General features: G+C 44.3%; 1 protein-coding gene across 1 annotated transcript in view; it reads left to right on the top strand.

Annotated features, from left to right (window-relative positions):
* Positions 1 to 18,537, top strand: part of HIVEP3 (HIVEP zinc finger 3) — a 286,250-nt gene that overhangs the window by 210,511 nt on the left and 57,202 nt on the right. The window contains exons 3-4 of the mRNA XM_070764121.1: positions 5,421 to 5,556; positions 12,087 to 17,813. Of these exons, the coding sequence (XP_070620222.1) occupies positions 12,735 to 17,813 (5,079 nt within the window). The 5' untranslated portion in view covers positions 5,421 to 5,556; positions 12,087 to 12,734. The remainder of the gene's footprint in view (positions 1 to 5,420; positions 5,557 to 12,086; positions 17,814 to 18,537) is intronic.

Genomic DNA, 18,537 nt, shown 5'->3' with positions numbered 1-18,537 from the left:
ATGACTACTTAACTAATCAAGTATCTCAACTCCATTAATTCATATTTATTGTGTTATAGTTTACACTGTGGAGTCATTCCCTGTGGGGCAGCTCAGAATTGTCCTGTGGGCTTCAGTGAGTTGAAAAGTTGTGGGTGCTCCATCTCTGGAGACTTTTAAGAAGAGACTGCACATCCATTAGATTGAAATGATACAGGCTTTCCTAGTTAAGCAGGTCAGCCTAGAAGACCTCCAAGGCCCTTTCCAACTTTGTTACATAGAAACATAGAATATTGACCGCAGAAAAAGACCTCATGGTCCATCTAGTCTGCCCTTATACTATTTCCTGTATTTTATCTTAGGATGGATCTATGTTTATTCCAGGCATGTTTAAATTCAGTTACTGTGGATTTACCAACACGTCTGCTGGAAGTTTGTTCCAAGCATCTACTATTCCTTCAGTAAAATAATATTTTATCATGTTGTTTCTGATCTTTCCCCCAACTAACCTCAGATTGTGGCCCCTTGTTCTTGTATTCACTTTCCTATTAAAAACGCTTCCCTCCTGAACCTTATTTAACCCTTTGACATATTTAAATGTTTCGATCATGTCCCCCCCCCTTTCCCTTCTATCCTCCAGACTATACAGATTGAGTTCATGAAGTCTTTCCTGATAAGTTAAGACCTTCCACCATTTTTGTAGCCCGTCTTTGGACCCGTTCAATTTTGTCAATATCTTTTTGTAGGTGAGGTCTCCAGAACTGAACACAGTATTCCAAATGTGGTCTCACCAGCGCTCTATACAGCGGGATCACAATCTCCCTCTTCCTGCTTTTTATACCTCTAGCTATGCAGCCAAGCATCCTATTTGCTTTCCCTACCACCTGTCCACCCATTTTGAGATTGTCAGAAACCACTACCCCTAAATCCTTCTCTTCTGCAGTTTTTGCGTTTTATTCTACATTGTACATTCATTATGTTTGGGGCTGCATTTTGACCATGTTGTGCTGTGAAAAGCATTGGAAGAAGCCCTCTTTCTGAACAGTCCTCTCAAGGCATCAATATCTTGCATGCTCAGCGGTTTCTAGTCTTTGATGCATGTGCAGAAGACACTTCTCCTGGAATTTATATATCCAGTCCTGTTAATTTATTCCTTTTTTTCCTGGCAGCTAAATGGACATAAAATTTTCAGGCATCCAAGATTTCCAGACAGTGAGCAAAGCTAGAATTGCCTTGTGTCTAAAGACTTTTTTGTGGTTTTAGACTTTTCTAAAAAAACCCACCTTTTTAAAATTTTATTCCTTGCCTTCTGCTTCAACTTGACTTGCTGTTGCAAAATTGCTTTCTTTTTAATCCATTTTACAAAGCAATCAAAATTTTATGGTACTCTTTTCGGTTGTATCCTGTGTGGCTTAGCAACATGCTGTCACCTGGGCAACTTTGAAAAAAAGCCCCTGGCAAAACACTTACATATCTGGATAAGAAAAGTCTCTGGACCTCTCTATAACTAATCTTCAGATATAATTGAAAAAATCGCATTGTGTGCAGAAATGGATAGTTTATCCAAAGAAATAAAAAATATAGATGAGCAAGAGTACTTTAGCTGTTGAAGTAGGTTTTATCACTGGATGGAAAAAAGTAAAAGCAGAGAATTAATAAATATTAGACAATATGAGAAGTACCGTAAATGTCAGAGAATCGGTCACAAAAGGAAAACCAAAAGAAATACCAGAATAAGATCTTTGCTAAAACTCGACATATAAATGTAAATATAATTTATGTAATAGTAAATAAGCACCATTAGATTTGTACTACAGGCACGTCACAAAAATGTCCAATGTTTATTTTAATGTTTTTTCCCTTTTCTGTGTGAGTTTAGTTGTTTGCCTTTTGTGTGTTTAAATAAAGTTTACTTTTATAAAAAAAGGGGGGGATATAACCAATCTTCAGGAGCTGAACTCCAACTCTTTAAATACAATGATAGGTATTCGCTCGTCAGCCATCAGTACCTCAAATCGCCTTTTGTGTCTTCTTGAGACTTTTGCAGCAGCCAGTGCCAAATTTTCGTAAATGAGCTACTTACATGTATTTATTTTCTTTGAATTAAGATATTTCAAGATCAAATTCAGAGGGAGATTATGTCTAGCTCTTGTTTGAGGATGGATACACACACACACACACATACACACAAAATGTCTGAAATGGCAGTGATGGCGAACCTTTTTTTGCTCGGGTGCCAAAAAGGCACACATGTGCATGATAGCGCATGTGCATGTGACCATGCCTGTAATGCAATGCCCTCCCCCCCACGCAAATGCACACAACCCCTCCCTCAACACACAGGCCTCACTGAAGCTTCTCTAGACGTCTGAATCTGATAGGCCTATTGGGCCATTTTTCACCATCGAAAGGCTCCTGAGGTTTTCCCAAAGCCTCTAAAAGCCCCAAAATTAGCTGGCTAGTGCACACATGCGCACTGGAGCTGTCATAGAACAACACCTCACATGCCTTCACATATGGCTCTGTGTGCCACCTGTGACACATGTGACATAAGTTCCTGAACACGGATATAGGATCTCCTGCTCGAGCAGAGGTTGTACTAGAACAGTGGTGGTGAACCATTTTTGGTTCATGTGCCAAAAAGGGGGTGCACACAGATATGTGCTCACACCCATAATTCCATGCGCTCTCGCCCCATGCATGCCCCTTCCCAGCACGTGATGGCACACCCATTTATTGCTCTCCTCAGGCTTCAGAGTCTTTCATGGAGCCTGAGGAGGGCAAAACCAGCCTCTCTCTACCCCGAGGCCTTCCGGAGGCAAAAAATGGCCCATTTGCCAAGTTCTGGTGGAACCAGAAGGGCCCTTTTTTGGCTCTCCCCAACCTCCAGAGCCTTTCTAGGAGCCTGGGGAGGGTGAAAATGGCCTTTCCCACAACCCTGGATGTCCTCTGGACTCCTAAACAGGGTGTTTCTCAACTCCCAGTGGGCTCAGAAGACCCAAAAATCAGCTGGCTGTGGTGGGTGTATGCGTGCTGGACCTGAACTTGCATGCTCACCGATATGGCTCCTTGCACCCCTTGTGGCACTCATGCCATACGTTTGCCATCACAGTACTAGAAGACCTCCAAGGTCCCTTCCAACTCTGTTATTCTGTTATATACTTTATTCTTCAATTTGTCAGGCATTTTTCCTAGTTTAGAAAGTGTCTCAGATAAAACACTCTGTGTCTCATATCATGGGCAATCTATGTAGAGAAATATATATATATTAAATCTAAATCTTCCTGCCAAAATTATGAGTCCCGCTCATAAATTTTATGGGATTAATTTCATCGTATCCAGTTTTGCAGCCGCAAACCTGACCCCAAAGTAAAGTGAGTCTTTATGAATTCCGAAATGTATCATTGTGATATAAGCCAACTCTTAGCATTAGAGAAAGCTGTGCCTTATGTTTGCTTCTGGGTAAGGCGTTTAATCTGAGCCCCAGATATTGTTCACATTGTCAAATGCTATTTTTATTTTAAATGCATTTCTCTGATGAGCATGTGTTTTTGTTGTTTTACAGGTTGAATTAAGCCCCAGGCAAAAATCATTTTAAAAAAAGAAGCACAAACACGATTAGCGCCACTGAAGCAAGTATTCCCCATTCTCCTGCCATTAGGTGGAGCAGGTGTGTGTGTTGTGATGTGTGTCTTTGTGTATAATACACACACACACAAGCACACACATACACCCTAGAAGGATGATTATTCTGTAAAGATATTTGTTGAAGTGCATTAAAACCCGCAGAAGCTAAAGCAGATAATTTTACATTAATTTTAGTTAATGGTCGTAAAAAGGTGATTTTCTGGCTAATATTGACAATACTGTCTTGGCCATTGGGGTCTTGAAAAACAGATTTAGAAGACCAGAAGTGATCCATAAGAAATACACTATACTGTTGATGCTGGATTATTTTTCACTTTGCATTTCATATTGTCCCCACTCAGTCTAGTGGAGTGAAAAATACCACAATGCAAATTCCCTTATTTATAAAAACATGATGTCCTGTTTTGCTCAATTCTCTCGCCAGTTAAAGAAGAAGCAGCATTTCCTTGATAAGTGGGGAACAAAAACAAAGGAAAAACTGAAAAGCAAAGTTCACACACACAATTCCTCCTTCCCCGGGTCTATTTTTATAGTAAATTGGTAGCGATATTATTTACCTTTTTGCTCTTGTCTTACAAGAGCAAAAGGCTGCTGAGAAACAGATCTCTGTACAGCAGTGTTTCCCAACCTTGGCAACTTGAAGATATTTGGACTTCAACTCCCAGAATTCCCCAGCCAGAATTCGCTGGCTGGGGGATTCTGGGAGTTGAAGTCCAAATATCTCCAAGTTGCCAAGGTTGGGAAACACTGCTCTATAGATAGTCCTTGATATACGACCACAATTGAGCCCAACCTTTCTGTTACTAAGTGTTCTGTCGGGCTCTCTGGTAGACTCCTCCCAAAAATTTATAGGTACAAATTTCAGACACACACACATTTGAAAATTCAAAACAATGCTCTTTATAATGAAAATTCACTTAACCTAAGCCCTCTTTTAGTATAGCAAAGAGCACTGGTCTCCAAACAAACTGGTAATTTGTACAAGTCCCTTATCAGTTCTGTGATACTTAGCTTGCAGCTGTGAGGCTATTCACAGTCCTTCTTCTTTCACAAAGTGAAACACACTTTGCTCTGGTTTAGTTTCAAAGAAGGGAAAAGGCAGCACACAAAAGGTCAAAGTCAGTAAAGCAGTCACGAAACACAACGATCAGATAATCCTCCTCAATGGCCAAACCCACAGGCTGCTATTTATAGCAGCCGCACTAATGACCACAGCCCCACCCAACCACAGGTGGCCTCATTTTCTTTGATAATAATCTCTCAGTTGTTGCTGCCTATGCATCGCTCTCCGCATGCGTGGCTGTATCCTTAACTCTTGTTCTGAATCCAAGGAGGAGCTAGATAATTGATCTCCTTCTGAGCTGTCTGCCCCACTCTCCTCCTCCCTGTCACTCATGTCTTCTTGGTCAGCGGAGCTTTCATCAGCAGATTCCACCAGGGGCAAAACAGGCCTGCAGAATGTGGATGTCTCCCCCACATCCACAGTCCTTGGGGCAGGAACAGGGCCAGAGCTAACCACAACACTAAGTGAGACAGTTGAATTTAGCCCCATTGTATGATCTTTTTGACACAATTAAGTGAATCACTGCAGCTATTAAACTAGTAACACATTTGTTAAGCAAATCTAGTTTCCCCATTGACTTTATCATTTTTTCTTCCTTGCTCTTTTTCCCGCAGCATCCAGCGGGGGTGGATGCTATATGTTTCATGTTAAATTTATTTGATACTTGGGTCATTTCCTCCCTCCTATTCTGTACACCAATCTTTGTTGTCTTTTTTTTTTTTTTTGGTAGAGAGAATGGATTTACAGATTTCTCCATGGAGCTTCTATCGGTGACACATCCTAGCATACCGACTGGCAGTTGCTCAGAGAAATGATTAGAAGGCATCGTTTTTTTCAGAACAAAGGGAGTTTGCCTTTAAATCAAGGTTAGATGATTTGCCTATCTGTTCTGCCATTGTGCCTCCCTGCCCACTCTCTTTCTCAGCCTGAGGGCGTATCAAGTCTTTCACATCATTCATCGCTTGTCCTGAATTATACCTCTGACATTTGCATTCAAATCCTTACAGTTCCTACTGCATACAATTATTAGTCTTTTCTGTTGCTGAGGGCCAGAGGTGATGTGGTTGGAATGTCTGCAGATGAGAGAGAGGGAGGAAGGGAGAGAGAGAGAGAAAGAAGGAAGTAAAGAAGGAAATAAAGGAAGGAAGGAAGGAAGGAAGGAAGGAAGGAAGGAAGGAAGGAAGAATTATTTTTTGGTGTCTTTCCTCTGCCTTTTGGCATGGAGCCTTCTCTGTGGCGGCCCCGACTCTCTGGAACCAACTCCCCCCAGAGATCAGAACAGCCCCCACCCTCCTCGCCTTTCGTATTCTCCTTAAAACCCACCTCTGTCGTCAGGCATGTGGGAACTGAGATAACTTCCCCAGGCCTATACTGTTTAAGTATGGTATGTTGTGTTCATGTTTTTTAAATTATGGGTTTTTAGTTTTTATGATTAGATTTGTATTATATATTGTATTTCTATTACTGCTGTGAGCTGCTCCGAGTCTACGGAGAGGGGCGGCATACAAATTTAATAATAAATAAATAAATAAATAAATAAATAAATAAATAAATAAATAAATGGATGGATGGATGGATGGATGGATGGATGGATGGATGCTTCTTTTCCCCCTTTTTTTGGTGTTGAATTAAAAGCAAGTTCTCTTCTGCTATCAGAAGGCTTTACTCCCCAATGTCATTGCTGTTAAAAGGGGGAAATGTCCTGCCTGTAATTGATTTTGGAAGCTATGGTAGCATGAGCTCATAATCCTGTTGTTGGTTGCAAAGTCGTGTCCGACCTATCATGAACCCATGGACAACATTCCTCTAGGCCAGGGTTAGGCAATGTTGGCTCTGCTATGACACATGGACTTCAACTCCCAGAATTCCTGAGCTAGCATGATTGGCTCAGGAATTCTGGGAGATGAAGTCCACAAGACATAGAAGAGTCAACTTTGCCTACTCTTGCTAGGCCTCCTGTCCTTTACCATCCCTTGTAATCCATTTAAGCTTACGCCGATTGCTTCATGACTTCATGACTCCATCCAGCCACTTCATTCTCTGCCATCCCCTTCTTCTTTTGCCCTCAATCGTTCCCAGCATTGGGCTCTTCTCCAGTGAATCCTTCCTTCTCATTAGGTGGCCAAAGTGTTTGAGTTTCATTTTCAGGTCTGGCCTTCTAAAGAGCAGTCAAGGTGGTTGATCTCCTCTAGGACTCTAGGATTTATCAATTTGATCACTTTGCAGTTTCAAGGGACTCATGGGAGTCTTCTCCGGCACCATAGTTCAAAGGCCTCAATTCTCAACCTTTCTTATGGCCCAACTTTCACAGCAGTACATTACAACTGGGAAAACCATAACCTTGACTATATGCACTTTACAATATATACAATATATAGTACGACTAAATGCACTATAGACACTTGACTGTATGAGCTCATAGTTATACTAGCGTAACTATGTATAGTTATACTTTTTCCACCTAGTGAGAAGAGATAATTTGTTGGAAAAGACCCTGATGTTGTAAAAGATTGAAGGCAAAAGGAGAAGGAGGTAGCAAAGAATGAGATGGTTGGATAGATAGATAGATAGATAGATAGATAGATAGATAGATAGATAGATAGATAGATAGAGTTATTTAGTTATATGACTTCTATGCCACCATATCCCAATGGGGTTCAGATAGCATCATCAAAGCAAAGAACATGAATTTGGGCAAACTCTGGGAGACGGTGGAAGGCAGGGTGGCCTGGCATACTAAGGTCCATGGGGTTGTAAAAGGTCAGTTACAATGGCCGAACAACAATCACTAAAATATGGCCCATGTCCCCTTGCTGAGACAACCTGTCTCTATGCAACTGTCCCAGCTGATTGCTGATAGTTGTGTGGACTCTACAGATCTGATAAATCTGATACTTGGTTGTGATGTTATGGTGGGCATTACATTTTCAGTCCCTCATTTCACAGAATTTTAACTACTATACAAACTTGTTTAAATATTATTACTGGAGTATTGTTGTTTTTAGATTTCTTATTTTAAAGAAAGAACCCACCTAGTCTATGTAGGAAGGATGTAGGAAAGTGCTGGTTATGACCTTTAAAGCCCTTCATGGCATTGGACCAGAATACCTCCGGAACCGCCTTCTACTGCACGAATCCCAGTGGCCGATAAGGTCCCACAGAGTTGGTCTTCTCCGGGTCCTGTCGACCAAACAATGTCATTTGGCAGGCCCCAGGGGAAGAGCCTTCTCTGTTGCGGCCCCGGCCCTCTGGAATCAACTCCCCATGGAGATTAGAATGGCCCCCACCCTCCTTGTCTTTCGCAAATTAGTCAAGACCCACTTATATCGCCAGGCATGGGGGAACTGAGACATCCCCCCCAGGTTTTTTATATTTTATGTTTGGTGTGTATGTGTTGTATGGTTTTAACTGCTGGGGTTTTTATATATTTTTTATTTCAATATTAGATTCGTTTCAATGTTGCACTGTTTTATTATTGTTGTGAGCCGCTCCGTCTTCGGAGAGGGGTGGCAATCAAATCAAATCAAATCAAATCAAATCAAAAATAATAAAATAAAATAAAATAAAATAAAATAAAATAAAATAAAATAAAATAAAATAAAATAAAATAAAATAAAATAAATAAAATAAAATAAAATAAAATAAAATAAAATAAAATAAAATAAAATAAAATAAAATAAAAATTCAGCACGAAAGTCTGTAGAGATTCTCAGCCATCCAGATCATGGTTGTCCCAAAGAAAGTACTTTTTCAGGAGGCAACTGGATTTTCTTGTGTTTTTTTTCTCTTTGAAGACATTTTCCTTCTCATTCAAGAAGCTTCTTCAGCTCTGACAAGATAGTGGGCAATGGAAGGATCCTTTCCACTTTCGCAGACTCAGTCCTACAGGCTGAACAGATGAGGTCAACCCATTCCTGGATGCTAGCTCCACCCTATGACAAGGAGTGTATCAGGTAATACCAATGCCCCTTCCTCCACTATCTTGTCAGAACTGAAGAAGCTTCTTGGATCAGAAGCGAAACATCTTCAAAAGAAGAAAAAAAAAACCCAAGAAAGCCCAGTTGCCTTCTGAAAAAGCACCTTTGAGGTATGCTCAGCACAATATTTTTGCCGCAGAAAACGGCAGGTTTAAGTGCCAGCATCAGCAGAAAGTTTTGGAAATACTGCAGCCTGAAACCTGAAATGGTTGCTAGGCATGCCAAGAATTTGCTTCAAGAGAAGTTGTTCTGTCTGGGTCCCCCCAGACGTCAACACCAACTAAAAAGAGTATCCAGACACACTGGTAAAAAGCAAAGTCATTTTATATCTTTGAAAACAAACACAGATAACAAAAACTGTTCTTACAAACTGGAATGCAATGAAGCTTCACAGAAGAGTCACGACGGCCAAACAATACAACAGGCTTCTTGCTGGCACACACACCACTGTAGATAATAAAACCCATGCCTCCCCTAAGTTTTCAGCCTTCGAGGCCACAAGCCAGAATCAGAAACGCCAAGGATCGAAGCAAGGTCACAGGACTCCCAAAAGATAACTCTCCACAATACAGGAAGGGCGGGCCTGCCTTTTCAACCTTTCTGAGGAGAACCACACCCAAACCCAGCTGTTGCCTATTAGGGATGGAAATACCTGGCTAATTGTCCCCTTCTTTGTGCTGCCCTTCTCTGCCTCATATCTATGATGGCTTGTGCGTTCTCATCTAATGACTCCAGGCTACTCGCTGGGGAGAGCTCCCCCCTGGGGGTCTCAGGCTGTTCTCCCTCCTCCTCATCCTGACATTCCTCTTCCCTGTCTGCCTGTTCCTCCTCCTCCTCCTGTTCCTCGTCCTCCCCCTCTGAGCATGGAGCCGGCAGAGTTCCAGCCGTTCCCTGAGGAGCCTCAGACTGAATCACAACAGAAGTCATCTTTCTTTGTTCCCTAAAATCAGGACTTTCTGATTGTGCCTGCAGTGGCTCTAGAAGGTTGGCATCGTCAGACGTGATGAGAAATTTTCTGAGTCTTACTGTTTTTGGAGATCTTCCATGTGGTTTTCTATCCCCCCCCCCACTCTTCCCTTCTCCTTGTTTTACTTTATGCAAGTCCCAAAGAACATCAGCTTCTTCCTCTGTTGGCTGAGATTTCTAATGTTAAGCAGACAAACACATTTTCTTTCCCTGATAAATGCAAGTACCAAACCTTATTAAGTCACTCAGCTTGCAGCTGTTGCAAAGAGGGGGAAAAAATTGAGTTTAATTTTGTTAAATCAAATGCAATATGTTGTTATGGTGACCGTGTACAAATTGGGGTCATCTTGGCTACACATGCTTTCTGGAGTACATCTGCTGCTGTGTTTATTGGTTTAGGGTGCTTTTATTTTAAATAATAACATCCACAAGTATCTGTAAAATGGAACTCCAGCATTAACTGGAGCCAAGGCACTAGATACTTAACATGCATATCCAGGAATGTCACCTGTTGGGATAATTCCTGACTGGTGTAGAGTTCTGATTGTATGAATGCAACCAGGGTGCACAACTTTTGAAAATGCAAACAGCTGGGGGAGATCGGAGCAGTAGCTATAGTGCTGAAGTTCAATGAGTCATTCAGGTTTGCTCACCAGCCTTCCTGAGAAGAAAATTCCTCCCAATGTTGCTACGAAATTCCTCCCCATCATACTTATATCTAGGTACACACACATAACACCAACACTCCATGTGCTGCATTGGCTACCAATTGGTCTCCTGTCACAATTCTTTTTATTTATTTATTTTTATTAATTTTTAAAATTGATTTTAAAATGTAGAATATAAAACACACACACAACATACAGCAAGTGCTCTGTGATTGATGCCCACCACTGTTTGTTTGTTTGTTTGTTTGTTTGTTTGTTCGTTTGTTCATTCGTTCGTTCATTCATTCATTCATTCATGAGATTTGTATGCCGCCCCTCTCCGCAGACTCGGGGCGGCTCGCAACATACAATAGAACAATTCACAACAAATCTAATAAATTTAAAAAACATTTAAAAAACCATTATTAAACCAGACATACACACAGACATACCACACATAAATTGTATAGGCCCGGGGGAGGGGGGGAATGCCTCAATTCCCACATGCCTGACAGCAGAGGTGAGTTTTAAGGAGTTTACGGAAGGCAAGGAGGGTGGGGGCAGTTCTAATCTCCGGGGGGAGCTGGTTCCAGAGAGTCGGGGCCACCACAGAGAAAGCTGTTCCCCTGGGACCCGCCAGACGACATTGCTTAGACAACGGGACCTGGAGAAGGGCAACACTGTGGGACCTAATCGGTTGCTGGGGTTCGTACTCCTGTTCAGTTTGGGGATTTTGCAGATTCTGATTTAGATAATGTTTATGAATTAGTGGCAGGTCCTGATTTACAGGCAGAAGAAGAAGGGGGAGACCAATCACAGCATGTTTCTATGAGTTCAGACTCCAGTGAAGGAGAGGCAGATAATTGATGGTTAAATCCTCATTTCAGACGATTACAAAGGTGAAGAGAACAAGTGTCAGGGAAGAAATATTAAGGAGAGGAACGAGTTAATTAATTAAGTAATTAATTCATCATGTCTGGGTGTCAGCGGAGAAGAAGGGTGGAGTTTTCAATTCTGCTATAATTCAATATGGAGGTGCCTTGCTGCGGCTCTGAAAAGCTTTAGCCGGACCAGAACAACCACCAGACAAACATTCACACCCCACCACCAAATTGTGGGTGTTTCTTATATATACCATTTTAACTCAAGAGCAATATATCCATTTACATATTATAAAGTGATTCCAAATTATTCCTTGTAGCTTGGTCTCAGATTCTACTGACCATATATTGTCTTACCTTGTCCCATTGTCCCATCAGTTGTTGCAAATCAGTTTCATTAACCAAATTCATCCTTTTGTCCATAATCTCAAATTGAATATGATCCATCATGTGCAGGTACCAATTTTGCATTGTCCATTTTGTCGCATCCATCCAATCCAAGACTATTACTGCCTGAGCGCTTTCTATTGCTGCTTGTTTTATTTCTCTAAATTCTCCCATCGCATTGCTTTTAACTAATATGCCATTTCCTTTGTCAATATCCATCGTATATTTAACATCCTATTGATATCCTCTTGCACTTTTTGTCAAAAGTTCTGCACTACCGGGCATTCCCAAAGCATGTGCAAAGATAACTCCTTTATCCTGACACCCATGCCAACAAGTATTTTTAACATTCTGCTGGAAATATGCAAGTTGAACGGGTGTGTGATACCACTTATGTAATATTTTCCTTCTCATTTCCTTGTATTCTTAATTTTCCTTATATTCTTATTATATTATATTCTTATAATCTTTTTGACAGCTAAAATAGGAGAACCAGGAATGATGGTCACTGAATGTGTCCCTCTCTTTGTTGTTTCAGGAAGTTGAGTGGTAACATCTTCCAAGCCCCCTGAACATTGAAGAAGCGGGAAGACAAAAGAGAGGATTGCCTGCTGTCTGTCAGTTTGTTTTCCCCTCCTTCCTCAAGCCAAGGAAAGACACCGAAGAGGGATGGTTGCAAGATGAACACAGGAGCCTCACGTTTGCAAAGGTTGGCCTGAGCAAAGAACAGGAGGCACTTCCTGGGCCGCTTCTCGCCTTTGAAGACTCGCCACGGTCAAACGGCGCTTGCAATGGCCCGGTTTAAAGCTTCAGCACAATTTGCAAGGAAAATATTTGGACTGCAACTGTTGGACAGTTTTCCTGCTTTGAAGTAGTTTGTCATGCTTTACCGGTGTGGACTCTGTTGACCCACATCCCCCCTACCCCACCCCTTTCCCCCTTATTACTTCAGGATTTGCCCCCCTCTTCCTCTAAATCAAATAGCAACTCGGGACACTTTGAAATCTTGAATCCGCAGCGGCCACCTTGGGCAGCTCTTGCTTTCATCTCCGATGCAAGCCAAGCAGGAAAGCTACAGGGGAGAAGACCTCCCTTCGCTGTAAATGAAGCCTGGTGACAATTCCCTGAAATAGCATTTCCAACCTGCCCGCTCCCCCTGCTCTCTCCCCCCCCCTTTTCAAGGGCCATGGATCCTGAACAAGGCAAGAGGAGCACAAAAAAGGGGGAGGAGGCTCCAAGGAAGAGGCTCGTGAAAGGAGAAGCTTTCCAAAGCAGCATCTCCTCCATGACTCCCTATCCAAGCAGCTCTGCTCTGCTGCCGGGTTCCCCGCTCCGTGATGTTGCACCACAGCAACGTTTTCCAAGGGAGGAGACTCAGGAGAAGGCGGGACAAGCTCAACCCAAGCATTCCTCTTTCGAGCATTCATCCCACCTGGCCCAACTTCAACAGCACTCGTTGTCACCCGCCTACAGGACTCCCCGAAAGCAAGAGCACATCCTCGAAGGCTCCACTTGGCAGCTTGTTGACCCAGTGAGATCCGTTCCCTCTGGCTCATTTCCTTCTTCGATGGTCCCTTCCAGTCATGGTCAGATCTTACCATCCTGCTCTTCGGTTTCTACCGGAGAAGACAAGCCTCCCGTTCAAAAGGTCTACATCCCTCGTAGCTTGCAGGTTTCTTTGAAACCATCTGAAGAAGGACACAAGAAAGAAAAGAAGCCGCAGAAGCCGGGCAAATACATTTGCCAGTACTGTAGCCGGCCTTGTGCCAAACCAAGCGTCCTCCAGAAACACATCCGGTCCCATACGGGCGAGAGACCCTATCCATGTGTTCCCTGTGGCTTTTCCTTCAAAACCAAAAGCAACCTGTACAAGCACCGGAAATCTCACGCCCACCGCATCAAAGCCGGGTTATCTTCAGGGGCTGCTACAGAATTGTACCCTTCCAGTTTGGAGGCGGAGAAGATGGGTGGGGAGGAATTTGAGGAGCCCACGGAAGGAGAAAGCACAGATTCTGAAGAAGAGACCAGAGGGACCCCGGGCCATTTGTTGGAACTGTCAACCAGGAGAAAGCAAACCATGTTGTTCAGGGCAGGGAGTCAAGGCTCCAGCCAAGAAAGCTCCTCTTTCCCCCATTCCAGCATGTCTCAATCCCTCGACGATAGCAGCGCTTTCATAGAGCCATCACCGGACCTTGCCCAAAGTCACAAATCGGAGGAAACGCACACTATCAAACAAAAGCTCGCCCTGCGTCTAAGCGAGAGGAAGAAAGTCATCGAGGAACAGGCTTTCCTCAGTCCTGGCAGTAAAGGAAGCACCGAATCAGGCTACTTCTCAAGGTCAGAGAGCGCAGAGCAGCAAATCAGCCCGCCAAATACGAATGCAAAATCATACGCAGAAATCATTTTTGGCAAATGTGGGAGGATAGGCCAGCGGACGGCTATGTTGGCTGCAACCACTACCCAGGAATTCCCCCCAGTGTCATCTGAAGAAAAATTGAGTACTGTTCCCTTGTCTGTGCCTCGGACACAGGTTATTGAGCATATCACCAAGCTGATCACTATCAACGAGGCGGTTGTGGATACGAGTGAAATTGATAGCGTTAAGCCGAGAAGGAGTTCTTTGTCTAGACGGAGCAGTATCGAATCGCCAAAGCCCGGCTCGTACAGAGAATCGTTCCAGCTGGATATTAAACCTGGTTCCAGTAGCCAACCAGATCCATCCAAGTCATTGACATCCCATGTTGAAAAAATGAAGCCTGACCCATCCTTGTTGTCGTTCCAACAATCCCACAGTGCCACGGAGACAGTGCCTCTTCTAAGAAGCCACTCTATGCCTTCAGCTGTATGCACTATAAGTTCCCCTCACTCCTTTAGAGGTAGCTATTCTTTCGATGATCACATCGCTGAATCGGAGGTCTTAAGCCGCAGTCAGATGTCTTCCCACCCCCGGATGCTCAAACGGCAGCCAGCTATTGAGTTACCATTGGGAATGGAGTACAGCTCGGAAGAGGTTGGCATAGCAGGCAAAGAAAGCTTTTCCAGACCTCTAGAAGAACAAGAGACCAAGGAGAGTGAGTTGACCAAAAAGTCAAGGAAGGGCATCAAAACAAAAGGATTTATGTATGAGTGCAACATCTGTGGGGCTCGGTACAAGAAAAAAGACAACTATGAAGTCCACAAGAAGTACTATTGTTCAGAACTTCAGATCTCCAAACCTCATTCTTCCAGTTCATATACTTTGTCTGAAATGGAGAAAGGGTTGATGGAATCAGACCCAGGGCCACAAGTGATGCATTACAAGCTGGGAACTAGTTTAGAACTGACTCCGCTGAGGAAGAGGAGGAAAGAAAAGAGCCTTGGTGATGATGAAGATCCACCGGCTTTTGAGTTGACTGAACCATCCTTTTCTAGAAGTGGACCAGCCACTCAATTCATTGGGTTGAAATCCAGTGATGTGGCCTTGAATCTCACTTCCAAGTCCATGAAGCCAGCAGTGGATCCCACTCAACCTGTGCCTCTTTCCAATGTTAGTACAAGTTTTCATCCTAGGACTGCAAATCCTCCATTTACTTCAGAAGGCAAAGAGAGGAGAACAACCTCAAAGGAGATTTCTGTCATCCAACATACGAGCTCCTTCGAGAAGTCCGATTCCATAGAGCAGCAGAGTAGCTTAGAAGGAGAAGAAAAGCTACCCTTGCCTTATGCCTCCCAACCAGAGGTCCAACTTTGCCGACCAACTCACTCCCTTCAGCCAAAGCTTGTACGTCAACCTAATATTCAAGTCCCTGAGATTCTGGTCACTGAAGAACCTGATCGGCCAGAAATGGAACCAGAACCTCCACCAAAAGAGCCAGAAAAGATGGAGACATTTCAGTGGCCGCAGAGGAGCCAGTCTCTCTCCCAGCTTCCTGCAGAGAAACTGCCACCCAAAAAGAAGAGGCTGCGGCTAGCAGAAATGGCCCAGTCTTCTGGAGAATCCAGTTTTGAGTCCATCAGAAGCCCAAGTCAGGAAAGCAGCATCTCCCACGCTTCTAGTCACTCGGCTTCTCTTGAGCGAGAGGAAAGTATTTCTCAGTCCTCTGAATTCCATGGTAAACCCCTTGGCCTTAGCCTTGGCCTTGGACCCCACATGCTAACAGTACCAAGTTCCCACCTCCACCACCATCACCATCATTCCCGAGAAATGAGGAGGTCTGCTTCCGAACAGACGCCCAATGTCTCACATTCCTCTCCAATGTCGGAGATCCGCAGCAAATCATTTGACTATGGGAGCTTGTCGACATCTCCTGCTACATCCCAAACTCCAACCACGACAGCAGCTCCACCGGAGAGGAGAAAGTGCTTTTTGGTCCGGCAGGCATCTCTCACCAGGCATCCAGAACATGAGCCGGACTCTGCCTCCAAAGGAGCAACTGAGGCAGAGGAATCCGTGCAAACTTCAACTCAGTCTCCTGCCACAAGCTTGCCACCTCAACAGCTGCCTTCCTCCTCTTCCTCCTCTTCCTTCTCTTCTCACAGGGGGCACCCGGCTGACAAGGACCAGCCAAAAGACTGTCCCGAGTCCTCATGTACCTATCCCTACACCGAAGCTCTGCAAGTGGTCCATCCGCCTGTCCCCCATTTAACCCTCCATGAAAAGCAGTACATGGGCCCACAAATCTCTCTCTTACCATTCCAGCACCTGTTGCCACCTCTGGAGCATTCGGTTGAGCTTTTCTCCACTCAGACCATGGAAGACATCTTCTCCACTCCATATTCCATCCCTCACGTCCCTCATTCCTTGTTTCAGAGTGCGGCCCTTCCTCTCCAAGAAGCTTTGCTGCATCCTGGCCAGTTGCACATTGCCCCACCGCTGCTGTCGCACCCAGCCGATATCATCATCCGGCAGAGCCCATCCATCCTGCCCTTGCATTACCCAGGATGCTCGCCGCTCCCTTCTGCCTTGTTCCTGCCTCTTCAGTCGCAGCTCGCTCTCCAGCTGCCAAGTGACATTGGTGCCCACCTGCCCCATCTCAAATCCAGCCTCTCTCCTGAAATCGGAAGCCGTACCTTCTCCCCGTCGATAGATTACGGCACGGAGAGCCGATTGCACATCTTAACTCGGCCAAGTAGCCCCTCCATCTCCATTTCTCAGTTGGTGGTACCCGCCTGTTCGGAGCCCGTGGTATCTCTGGTTGTCCCGGTTCGCATTCAGGCGAACATGCCATCCTACGGAAGCGCAATGTATACCACTCTTTCCCAAATCTTGGTCACTCAGTCCCACTGTAACGCCTCTTCAATCCTGCTGCCCAAATTTGTGGACTATCAGACCAAGGGGACTCTGGTCTGCACTGCTAACGTCCACAGTGTTGGCCTCGATTTGGCTCAGATGATCACAGAGGAGCAGAAGGCCTTGATCCACAGTCCGTACCTGCGGCTGCCATTTTCTCTATCGGAAAGGAAAGGCTACTTCCCCCTGGGCCCCATGTCCGAAAGCGTCTTGGACCTCGAAGGGAGCCCATCCAATGCCGGAGGAAGCAAGAGGATGCTTTCTCCAGCTGGGAGTTTGGAGCTCGCCATGGAAACACAGCAGCAGAAACGGGTGAAGGAAGAAGACGAGTTCCCCGAGACGGAAGAGAAGCTGGAAATAGTGATGACATCCAATACAATAGAGGAAGGGAAAAAACCTGACCCCACAGCAGCCAAGGCAGAAACACCCCCTGATATATTGTCCGAACACTTAGAATCCCCAAAAGGCCAGGCTGCCTTAAACCTGGTCTTGCCACAGCCGGAGCCCCCCAGCTTTGAACTTCGAAAGGAATACAAGCAACATTCCATGGGAAAGAAGCCAGAGATCAAGCACGTTCCTGAGAAAGTGAAGGAGGAGGATTTGAAAGAACCAGCAGAAGCTTTGGTGGCAAGTCCTCCGAGCTCTGCATGTTCCTCAGAGGTTGCTCCAAGCTCCACGAAGTCCCAGGACAGTCCAGACGTTAAGAAGGTACTTCTGTTCCCCAGCCTCCACACAACTACCAATGTCAGTTGGTGCTATTTAAATTACACAAAACCAAATCACAGCCAGCAAGTTGACCACAGCAACTCCGTGTATGCCAGCTGGTGCATTAGTCTGTATAATCCCAACCTCCCTGGTGTATCTACCAAAGCCGCCCTGTCACTCCTGTGCTCCAAGCAAAAGGTGAGCAAAGAAACCTACACCATGGCTACTGCTCCACATCCAGAGACAGGGAGGCTTGTGCCCTCAAGTTCCAGGAATCCCAAAATGTCAGAGGTAAGGAAAATCACTTTTTTTAAAAAAGAAAAAACTTTGGCCCTCATCTGTTTGTTTAAGGATCGGACAGCATTTGCTTCCAGGCTTCAAAGACCTGGCTCAGCATGTTATCCAGCTGAGTTGAGTCATGGCTCCTAGAACTGGTGCCCAAAAGCAATGCTGGCTAGAGGTTTTGGAAGCTCTCAGCCCAATTTATTTGGAAGGCGCCAGGTTGGAGAAAGTTGCTCTTGAATCCCAACTCTGTTGCTTAAAAGAAACTGGGTGTCAAACTAGTTGCAGGCAACACACTTGTATGCATTGGTTTCTCCAACAGAGTCTCTTTCTTCTGTCATTCCCCAGTCTGGTGCCTTTGAATAGAAACATAGAAACATAGAAGATTGATGGCAGAAAAAGACCTCATGGCCCATCTAGTCTGCCCTTATACTATTTCCTGTATTTTATCTTACAATGGATCTATGTTCATCCCAGGCATGTTTCAATTCAGTTCCTGTGGATTTACCAACCATGCCTGCTAGAAATTTGTTCCAAGCATCTACTACTCTTTCAGTAAAATAATATTTTCTCACGTTGCTTCTGATCTTTCCCCCAACTAACCTCAGATTGTGCCTCCAATAGGTTGGAGTTGCAACTTTCAGACTTATCAATAATTAGGAAACATCACTGGAGTAAAGTCAATACCCTGTTTACCCGAAAATAAGACGTACCTCGAAAGTAAGGCATGTCA

Source organism: Erythrolamprus reginae, chromosome 11 (assembly GCF_031021105.1).
Source record: "Erythrolamprus reginae isolate rEryReg1 chromosome 11, rEryReg1.hap1, whole genome shotgun sequence".
Classification (NCBI taxonomy): Eukaryota; Metazoa; Chordata; class Lepidosauria; order Squamata; family Dipsadidae; genus Erythrolamprus; species Erythrolamprus reginae.
The sequence above is the reverse complement of the archived record's forward strand: the minus strand, read 5'-3'. Positions and strand labels throughout refer to the sequence as shown.